Source organism: Hyperolius riggenbachi, chromosome 7, assembly GCF_040937935.1.
Source record: "Hyperolius riggenbachi isolate aHypRig1 chromosome 7, aHypRig1.pri, whole genome shotgun sequence".
NCBI classification, from domain to species: Eukaryota; Metazoa; Chordata; class Amphibia; order Anura; family Hyperoliidae; genus Hyperolius; species Hyperolius riggenbachi.
The window spans coordinates 220969229-220980639 of record NC_090652.1 but is presented as its reverse complement, the minus strand read 5'-3'; the positions used below and the strand labels follow the sequence as shown (position 1 = coordinate 220980639).

The 11411-nt window shown below is 42.9% G+C and overlaps 1 protein-coding gene across 1 annotated transcript in view; it reads left to right on the top strand.

The window, feature by feature from the left end:
* Nucleotides 1–464: 464 nt before the first annotated feature.
* Nucleotides 465–11411, top strand: part of COL18A1 (collagen type XVIII alpha 1 chain) — a 254440-nt gene continuing 243493 nt past the window's right edge. The window contains exons 1-2 of the mRNA XM_068245278.1: nucleotides 465–580; nucleotides 1044–1108. Coding sequence (XP_068101379.1) covers nucleotides 570–580; nucleotides 1044–1108 — 76 coding nt within the window. The 5' untranslated portion in view covers nucleotides 465–569. The remainder of the gene's footprint in view (nucleotides 581–1043; nucleotides 1109–11411) is intronic.

The following is an 11411-nucleotide window of genomic DNA, read 5'->3' as shown; positions in this document are numbered from 1 at the left end:
GCCCGTATTCTCGCACGCTGTATGCGAATGAATCCCAAACAATGCTTTCTCAAGGAGTCCCCAAAACACTTACATTTTGTAAAAAATAGACCCCCTCTGGCCTAAGCCTCAGGCAGAGTTAATTGCAGCAGAGAATAGAAGACTGTGACAGGAAACGTCACGCTTCTTGCAGGTGCTCAGAATAGTTACTTATCGTCATTGCCTCACTTCATATCCTGTTAGTGTTTTGTCTGGGGCTGCTGCTGATGCCAGCCTTTATTAGCTCTTTCTCTGACACATCAGCTTGAAACACTACCTTGGAATTTTCTGACAGCGCTGTGAACTTTTGGATGGCAGTGATTTACAGATAGGCTAATTCTCAGCTAGCAGCAGCAGCACTGCCTCTATGCAGATAAGGGTGGGTGGAGCGCTAGGACCCAGCGGCCAGCAGCTCTATGCCCTGCACCCTCCAGGCTTATCACAAAAGCGGTGCACAGTCAGCCGGGTGTGAGTGTGTGTCCCCTGCAAGCAGTGTGAGTGTGTGAGTGCACTACGGCTGCTCTGATCGCCCCTGATCACCCGGACACGAGATGATTCTCAGGTAAGACAATGAAGTCTCATTTGCAGCACAATACTTTCATTGCATTGCAGATCTTCCCATTGTATTGGCACTTTGGGTGTTGTAATTGTTACTTTGCACTAAAGTTCTCTAGAAAGGTTATTGTGCCAGTTTTCCTTCCTAACACCCCTGTCACCAGATTTCCTTGTGATTTCTCAGACTTTTTATAACTTTTCACCAACTCTGGATAACTTTGCTTTGGGGCAAGGAAGTTGGAGTAGAAGTTTTGCACTGGGCACTGCATCAGGTTTGCCCCAATTTGGGAAATGAAGCCATTATTCACTGGTCACAATAGGGTTGTCTATTGCCTTTGTGTTGTGCCTCCCTTGCTTCTTTTGGTCATTGCATGAATGGCTGCATTGAGTTAATAGTGTATTGTGAACTGTGTTTTTTTTTTTCTTGTTTATTGCAGCTGTTTAAGTTGTTCTTGTGTTCTTTCTTACAGGTGTAGGGAGGTCTGGCTGCTCTACGCCTCATATCTGGCTCTGGTTGCCTACTGCCAAAAGAAAGGTAAGAAGAGCTGGCGATTCCAGCCGCAGAACAAATCTCCATTCACTCGCTTCGCTCATTTTTCAACTGCTGTTGAGTCTCCTGAGAAGTAAAGTGCATTGAAACTTCAAGGAGTTATTTAGGGATTAGGGGAGGTGATAGTGTGGGACACTGAAAAGAGAAGTGGGGGTGGGGTGACACTCATGTGATGCCCCCTTGCTGCTGGCTTCCCTCTCTCTCCCTTCTAAGCTCACATCTTCACCTGTTTGGCTGGCTGGGTTCTTTTTGCAGAGCTGCATGCAAGTTCAACATAGTTACAAGTTCAATATATTGTTAAAGTGTAATTGACTTGTATATGATTTCTATGTATTTTGATCCTGTGTAAGCTATATGTTATGGCTGGTTGGCATTCTCTTTCTAGGTAACACATTCCTAGTCATCCACAATGGAGAGAGGACTGTTCTGTGTGTTTTCTTTTCAATGCACTTGCTGATCTTGCTGTTGTACAGAATAGGGAGGAATTCTGTGGCATACAATGTTTAAAGTTTCCTTTTTAAAGTACTGTGTCCAAGCACAACATTCATATGTACTTAGTTGTTTGTATCTATCATGGCATAAGCATGAGAACCACATTTTTTTTTTGCTCCCACCTATAAATGAATACACCACTCTCCTAGACTTCATTTTGAACTGGCCTTCAGAGGATTTTAATACATTTTCATAATATCGATTACTGAAAAGTAAACATAAGTAACTCAACAATGAACAATAGCATAATCCTCCTTTGGACTTGCTGACATATTTGGGAATTGAGGAATCAATGAAGGAACCCGGTCTTAAGCCGCAACCCACTGACTCCCTGACACACTGACTTAAGTTCATAAAGGGTACTTAGACCCTGTGAGAAAAAGTCGAGGCTTGTTAAGACTGTATTTGAGCAGTCTTAGGGTACTTTTACACTATATCCATTGCATTGTGAATTGATCACAACTGTGATGAAATGTCAGGTTGGACGTTGTCAATGCAATGTGATGCATGGAGACCATAGATTTATGCTTGCTCTGCACCCATGACCATGTGCATTGGCCGGTAATACACAGCTTGATGAAAATCTTCCCACTGCAAACACATCAGTGTGGAAGCGCCATTGGAATATAATTGAATTGGGTTGCAATGCGATTATAGTGTCTGTTGCACTGCATTGCAAAAGATGTAGCGTGAAAGGACCCTTCTGTTACGGTTTCTTCCCGTTACCTCCCCTCCTCTATACCTTCAGGGGATACCCTCCTTTTTCAGTGGATGTCCATCCGTGTTCATCAATGCATGTGCATGATGATGTCATCGCGCATGCTGAGGTTGTTAGGCTGTGGACACTTATGCCTACATCCTGAGCCCAAATCAGAGGGGATGGAAGAGCCTCAGATAGGAATGCCATCACATGGGGTGAGTGGAATGGCCTCTCTGTGGCATAAAGATCAACAGAGATAGGAAGCCATGGAGAAAAATCACTCTTATTTGTTAAAGTAAATGTGAAGTGGTGCAAACAAATAGGGTTTTACCCTTCCAGTTTCTAGTTTGGTCCCCTTGTTCCACCACTGTCACTAGGTGAAGGTACATGCCTTAGGCCTCCTCAGCAGTCTTCAGAGGTACTTGAAGATGGGCGCAACCATACTGTTCATGCACAAGCCCAGATTCACCCATTAATCTTTGCCAGTATTCGACCAAGTTGGTTGAAGAACTTCACCGGGCCTGGCACTGAAACTATGGGATGGAGAGAGAACTGGGAAGGCTCTATGGGATCCAGACCCTCCCCTGTTTCTCAGGGAAGTATCAAATTCATTTTTTTGCGCCGCTTCACATTGCAGTTTTTTTCCCTCTAGATTTACTACGTTTTACCTATACATATCCATGAGTATATGCTTTACCATGATAACTCACAGAATCTCTACTAACCATTATGATAACCCCTCCAGTACCCCATCTCGCATCTGTGTGCCACTAAATGTAACTAGGGCAGAAACATTAGTATTTGGCTGTTAACTGGCCAGACAGCTTCGTGCCATTGTAACCGAGTTGACCAAAAATTAGAGACACCCCTTATTTGAAATTAAAACAGTCCAACAGTGACATAGAGCGATGTAACAATGCAGAGTTGCAGAGATTTAAAGAGACTCCGAAGTCTCATAAAAATCATGTTTTTATATTAAAAATCTCTTTAACATGATTGCTCTAACTAAAACGCTACATCTCCATGGCTGAACTCGAACTAAATCCCACCTAACTCCCCCCCCCCCCCCCCCCACCCGCGCAAAATCCACTACTATCTTGGTCGTGGATTTTGCTGCCCCGGGAGGCATAGCTTTCAGCTCTGCCTCCATGCGTGTCAATTCGCGCATATTTCTGCCTCTCCCCCGGGGCTCTCAGTGAAAAAAGACTGAGAAGGGCGAGGAGAGGCGGCATCCGTGCTGATAGACGTGTGTAGAAGCAGAGCTACAGCCCAAAGCTCTGCCTCTCACGGAAGCGCTCCCCACAATGTGCCCCAGGGGGTTGGGGGGATTTAGTTAGAGTTCAGCTGCAGGGATGCGGCGTTTTAGTTAGGGCTAACATGTTAAAGAGATTTTTAATATAAAAACATGATTTTTATGAGACTTCAGAGTCTCTTTAAGTGACTTTGAAAGAGGGAGGATCGCCGGTGCAAGAAGAGCTGGTGCTAGCATCTCTGAAACGATGACTCTTTTAGGATTTTCTCGCCCAACAGTATGTCGGGTGTTTAGAGAGTAGCAGTTGAGAAAAAAAAAGTCAAGCGACATGGACTATTCTGGTCGAAAAAGGCTGGTGAATGAGAGAGGTGAAGGGCGAGTAACGCACACAGGGCTTGATTCACTAAGACAAATAGTATGCCTTATCAAAGTTAACACGCCTTATAAAAGTTAACATGCCTTATCAGAGTAGCATAGCGAATTTATGCCTGCTAATTGGCAATGACGAGAGCTCCACTCATCCTGCCCTGAGCCCCTGCGGGTTCGTAGCGCTCGTTATGCTACTCTGATAAGGCGTGTTAACTTTGATAAGGCGTGCTAACTTTGATGAGGCATGCTATTTGTCTCAGTGAATCAAGCCCATAGTCCGCAGCAACAGAAGGGCAAAAATACGACAATTTTCAGATAAAATTCAATGCAGGTGCATGGCAAAACATATCCGAATGCACAAAAAGACGGACTTTGCAAAAGATGGGCTTTAGCAGCAGGATACCATCAAGAGTGCCTTTGGTATCACAGAAAAATAGGATGTTGTGGTGTGGGCCTTTGCCACCATGCTTGATCGGTCTCAAATTGCTTTGAGGAACATCAATCAGAATTTACTCGGCTTCCATGGCCAGCTCAGTCCCATGACCTCAATCCTATTGAGCATTTGTGGGATGAAGTTGAAAGTTCACTTCAAAGCTTGGATACACCACCAGGCAATCTGACCTTACCTAGAGCTGCCATTATGTCAGCATGGGCAAACTTTCCTCAGCAACGGTATCATCATCTTGTTGAGTCCATGCCAAGAAAGATATTGGCTGTGATGAGAGCTAAAGGTGGACCAACTCATTATTAGAGGGTGCCTCTAATTTTTTTTAGCCACTGAGTATATAATGTGTACTATTAATTCAAAAGAGTACATTATGAATTTGATTTGTTTTAGGTGCTGTAGTGTGAATTTGCCAAAGTGGGCACTTCAGTCTGGGTAATGGAAAGTGAAATGAACTGCTCCTGTAGAGACTACAGATGGTCAATGAGATGCAAATAATTAAGGTTTCTATGCTAATTTCATACAGATTGTATGCAGTTTGTAATTGGGCTAATCAATGGCACTTCCTGTCAAGTTTGTTTGGCCCAAAAACCAAGCTGCAGCAAATTTGTATTTACTAGCCAGAATTATTTGCATCTCACTGAACATAAGACTGTATACACAATTAGATGAGAACAGGGGCAACCTATGGAGAGGCTAGGGAGAGTCAGATTACATAAAACAGAGCCTGTGTACAGTAGACTTTGGAGAACAGTCTCAGGATCTAAGGGAAACAATTGCATGTAATAATAAGCGATTGTATTCAGTGTTCTCCCCACGCTCTTTTAGCCGGGTGTTCCACCCGGCTAGCTTTTGTGAACACCCAGCTTTGTGCAGAGAACCAGCGCCCCTGCATTCTCTCATCTTGCGCCACCCGGCTACTTTTCCATGCCGCCCGGCTAATTTTTCATGCCACCCGGCTGGAAAAAAATTCTGGGAAGAACTCTGGTATTTTTGCCTGGTCAAGCTGAAAACTGCCCTGTCTCACGTCTGTGACTGCAGTTACAGTAAAGGACAACTGAAGTGAGAGGGATATGGAGGCTGCTATATTCGAATCAGGTTATTTCGTCGCGCAGCGCTGAGTGGCGTCATTGCAGCAATGCTATATTTCGCGTCCCGTGCATCTGTAATTCGGGGCTCTGGCGGCTGCCAGACCACAAATTACATCTCCCTCTGAGTTGCTCAGAGGGGGAATAGTATTTAATGCCACCTCCGAGTTTAGCGGCAGCAGGGAGAGCTGTCAGTCGTTTCTCCCTGCGCCGAACTGACTGGCTCCGAGACGCCATGTACTCGCCATATTTATTTCCTTATAAGCCATACCAGTTGCCTGGCTATCCTGCTGATCCTCTATCTCTCATACTTTTAACCATAAACCATGAACAAGCATGCAGCAGATCAGGTGTTTCTGACATTATTGTCAGATCTGGCAAGATTAGCTGCATGCTTGTTTTTGGTGTTATTCAGACGCTACTGCTGCCAAACAGACCAGCAGGGCTGCCAGGCAACTGGTATTGTTTAAAATGAAATAAATATGGCATCCCACTTTAGTTGCCCTTTAAGACTTTCTTTCTCAATGGATGTATTCAGAAATGTCAAGAATACTGTTTAATGATGAAAGCTAAAATCTGATTTCTGTGGACTGCTATACTTTGTGCCATCTGTCTTATTGTGCCCAATGGGAGTGTTTTCAGAATTTAGTTAATAAGGTACCTTTAATATAGTTCTCCTGAATCAAGTATGAGGTATTGGCCTGATCTCTCCCTCTCATTATACGCTCTGAATGAGGAGTCTATGATGCTTTTGTTGTACATCAATGCCTCTTTTTTTTCTGTGTGCGATCCGGGTAAAATCTGTGAGTTCAGACTTTCCCTTGTGTTCTGTGAAGAGTCCTTTGAGGATTCATTTCAGCTTATCCCTATCTGCATGACATGAAACGTTTCTGTTAAGACTGTTGTATGAAGCAGTTACTAAATCATCCATAAGGCTGGCATAATTTTTGTTACAGCCGGCATGTTTGAAACATGCTTCTTCTTGCTTCCCAAATGCGTTAAACTTGATATTCCATCTGCAAAGCCAAGAAACTAGCTTGTGACCTGCCCTCTGCAGGTAGATAATATTACCGGGTTTTTTCTGTATTTCACAAGGATAGGCAGTGCTGGAGGATTTTGCTGGAAGGCAAGACTGTGTGCAACCTGTGGCTTTAAAATTGTATATAAATTACAGCTTACAATATTTTATGGGCAGACTATGAATGTCAGAATGAAATTCCACTTAAGTGAGAAAAAAGAAAATTATTAAATAGCGATGTTCTGGTGTGTAAAGCTGGCCATAAACTCATCTTTTTTCTCCCGTCGATATACGGCTGATTCAGTTTGGTCTAAATGAATCGGTCAGAGATCATTGTAGCATTTTGGCTGATTGATCAACCGTTTTCTGACTGAAATTGATCTATTAGGTTGATAGAAAATTTTGGTAGATCGGTGGCAGATCGGGAGCACATTGCTATCGGCATTTCTTTTGACGACTGACGAAGCTACTCACCTGTCCGTCATACGGTCTCTGCTTCTCCCCGGCAGGTGCTCCATTTTCTTCACTTCCGTGTGTGTCGTAATGCAGAGGCTAAATACTAAAGGCCTCTAGTGCCCACAGTGCCCCTAGTGTCTGTCCCCTGCATCACATCACACAGGTGATAATGATCGGAGAGGGATCTATCTGCTGGTCATCTCAACCAGTGTATGGCCACCTTAAGTTTGCGTACAGCTGAGCCCTGAGGAAGGGAACTGCATGTCCTTTGTGTTTACATCAATAATCATGGATATTTTGGGAAGCGCCACCAGCCTTTTCCATATATACTACGGAGTACACTTCCAAAAAAGAGAAACCGTTAATTGCATGTGGGCCCTGTTGTCTTATGATGCCACGCCTGTTTCTATTTGTTTGTTCTCTAACCACTTTGTTTACTTTTATTGAGAGAACGGGTAATAGTGAGATGAAATGGGCAGGAACCATTGGCAAGCAATCAATCGCCTTTTATTTGGTTCAATCAGCCAGTACAGTAAAGGTGCCCATACACTCGTCAGATTGGCAGCAGATAGATAAGAAATGCATCTGATGATCTATCTGATGCGTTTTTAGAACATTTTTTACCAGGATAGAATTCCAATAGATTTCAGTTTGAAATCTATTGAAATTCGATCTGATGGCATTTTTTTGCCATCAGATTTCCATTAAGGCCAATGCAAACTGATAAGCAATCTCATCAGATCGACCTAAATTTTCCACCCTGCCAGTTCGATGGAAATCCATCGAAATCGATCGAAATCGGCCATCCGATTTGCAATCGATCGATCGATCGGGATCGATCGGTCGGCCAGAAAATCGGCTGAGTGTATGGGCCCCTTTAGAAACTATTAGTAATTAGTTGATCTGTCTTTTTTCCATGATGAAAGGAATACATTACCCACAATCCTAGCATGTTTTCATTAAAGAAGGACTTCACATCATAAGGGAGTGTGGGATAAATAGTACATATAGATAGCTAGCAATGGCAATCACCCATAACATTCTTGCACCTTCACACCCACAAAACACCACTTCTGGTGGAACCAGTTGCAGCTGCTTTCTATTACTCAGCCATTAACCCGGGTTACTGTGGAAGAAGCAACAGAAGTGTGTAGCTTTCTGACAGAGAATGAGGGCTGATAGATGTGTGAGGAGATTGTCACAATGGCTGAAGCTAATGTTTTTCTGCAGTTCACGATAGGATCTTGGAGGTTTTGTTGACTTGTAAAACAAAGTATCCGTGTAAAATGGAGTGAAATAGGCAGAACATGTTTTCATTAGGTAGACCCATGTCCGTATACTTATGTGCTTGTAAAGGGACGTGTCATAATTACACTGGGCTGCAGAATCCATGTTTAGAGGTTTATTTTCCCATTTTCTCCAACAAAGTGATTGGCACATACCAGGAGTGAAGAACAAGATTTACTGCACAATTCACAAGCTGTGTCTGTGTCCTCCTGGGTTCAGAGGGCTGCTGAATCCATAAAGATAAGACATATATGAGGCAGGGGGCCACATATATCATCTGAACCCAGCGCAGTGGCCGTTTGCATCAGAAAGAGTGTAGGGATGGAAGCAGACTGCAGACAGTGTGGATTTCAAAGTATCCGTGTGGTGTTCAGGGAGTAATGACTAGGCAGCAGTCTGGGATTTACGCTACAGATGTCCTGGCACATTTGACTTTGGCTGGCTGGCCCAGCTGTAACTTCTCCCTTACTTCCCTTGCCCGTCATAGGTAGTTACAGGTGTCTCTTAGCATTAGGTAGTCAGAGATACCCTCAGTATTAAGTAGCTAGTAGTGCCCCTGACTGGCGGGAGATTGCATCAGTGGAATGCCAAGAGACAGGTGAGTAACCTATCATTTATGCCCTGCTCAGGACTCTGAATAGAGCAGGAGGGAGGGAGGCGGTCGGAGAGGAGAGTGAGCCGCCTTCCCATCATCAGGCGCCTGTAGGCGCTTGCCTACAGTGCCTTATAGTAAATCAGCCCCTGCTAGGCAGCATGTCTAATATTTGATGAGCCATTGGTTTCTGTTGTTTATAAAGCCATCAGTGCCTAACAAAACAAATAGTAACTGCTGTAACTTTATTTTTTCTCTTTGTCCCACACCTGCGTATTCTACTCACCTCCTTTTAGTAATTGTTATCTGAAAAGATAGTTTCTGTGGAAATTCAGGGACTGATCCAACAAAGTTGTTAATGGCCTCAGGAGGCACCTGTACTTGCACTATATTTCCAAATTATCTTTCCACATATGAAAATCTAGTGTGTGTACATATCTTTACTTCTAAGAGCAAGGTGAGTGGAAACTAGGCCCTGTTTTCTATGTAGATGTCTTTTTAAGGTACTACTTGTAGCTTTCTGGCAAGATTAGTAAGTGGAACTCTAAACGAATATCAAATTTTTATTTGTGACATTTCATATTCCCGATTTTAACACTTTTCTAAGCACTTGGAAAAATGCATATTCCTAGTACTAAATTTAATAAATAGAACAAATTTTAAAGACACTCTTTGTTTTTCTAAAGTAGAATACCACCCAGTGCCACATGGGTGTTATTTTGGGCCTTCCACATCTGTTTGTTTGTCCGTCTAAGTTTGAAATACAGCTAGGCAGAGGAGCAGAAATTGTACCTGCATGAGGTTGTCAGGAAGGAGCTGTGAGGGGCACCAGGTAGACTTTTCCTTTAAGCACATATCTTAACCTCCACCCCCCCCCCCCCCCCCCTCTGTTCCTCCCTGCTCAATGAGTGATAAAGTCCTCCTCATCTTCCTCAGTGTCTTTCTAAATAGTTAAAAAAGGGGGGCTTTGAAAATTCTCTGTTGTAGCTGCAGTTCTGGCCACAAAACGTTACCCTCTCAGCAGCACAGAGAGGAGGTGGGTGGGATCTGATGATGACCTTGTGCTACAGAAGCAACTCCTACTTGCTGGCGGCTCCATTCTTAATGTGCAAATCTTTGGGTCAAGTGACTGCGTTTTCACAAAGAAATTTTGTATTACATTGTACATGAGCTGGAGTAATAAGAAAAAATACAAACTTACCTCAGCAGAGGGAAGCCTCTGGTCTCTGGATGGTTCGGAGGCTTTCCTGATCTTCTTATACCCCATCTGTGCCTGCGCTGTTTCCCCCAGAAGTATATGCTGCTCTGGGCCAAGGCCCCCTATGTATATTAGCGTTGCATCATGATAAATTACGGCACATGTCTGTGCATTGGCATGGGTGCTACTACACAGGTGTGAATCCTACAGGTGTCTGCGCATTGTGATCTACCAACATAAGTATTACAGTTTTTTTTTACATTTCAATTTTGCTTTAAACATGAAAAAGTTTGAAGAATAATAATGGCAGAGTCTCCTGCTCACCTTTGCTAAAAATGAAACGAGGTTGTACGAGGGTTTTAGTTTTTTATCATCTCATTTCCTGGGGGCTCTGACAGTATTTAAAGATGTGATTTGCTGAAGAATGTTATGAAGCATTGTCCTTCATAGCTGCATAGACAGAACATGCTGAGGCACAACATGAAATAAAGTTGAAATTTTGGCAACTGTGAATGTTCTTTTCATGACTACTTCTTTATTAAGACAGCCAATGCATTTAAATAAAAGGTAATATAAGTTAAATAAAGATGAATGAAAAAAGAAAGCCTTGGATTAAAGTTTTTAGTTGTGGTTTGCTGTGGTTGAACTCCAAAGCTGCAAACACACGTGAGATAAAAATCCTTGGAAAGTGACTTATCAATGACCGATCGACCAATAACATGTATAAATATATCAGTAACATGTATACATACATCAGTAACATGTATAAATACATCAGAGGGCAATATAAAAGCTTTGCGGATGAGCTTTTTGTCCCTAGGCCTTCTCAAAGGACAAAAGGACATGATCTGCGCATGGAGGAAAAACGTTTTAGCCATTTATTTAGGAAAGGGTTTACTTTACAGTAAGAGTGATTAAGATGTGGAATGCATTGCCACAGGAAGTAGTTATGGCAAACTCTATACCTGCATTTAAAGGGGGCAAAAGCCCAATCTACACGATACGATTCTTTATACGATTCGATTACGATTCTATTTACGATCTAATTAAATCCGACATGTCCGATCGGGATTCGATTCAATTCAATTCGATTTGCCATTGTTTTGCAATAGCAAATCGAATTGAATCGAATCCCGATCGGACATGTTGGATTTAATCAGATCGTAAATAGAATCGTAATCGAATCGTATAAAGAATCGTATCGTGTAGATTGGGCTTTAGATGCTTCCCTTGTGTTGAAAGACATCCATGGATACAATTACTAGGTAATGATGTTGATCCAGGGATTTTATCTGATTGCCATCTGGAGTCGGAAAGGAATTTTTTTCCCTTTTGGGACTAATTGGACCATGCCTTGTAAGGGTTTTTTGCCTTTCTCTGGATCAACAGGG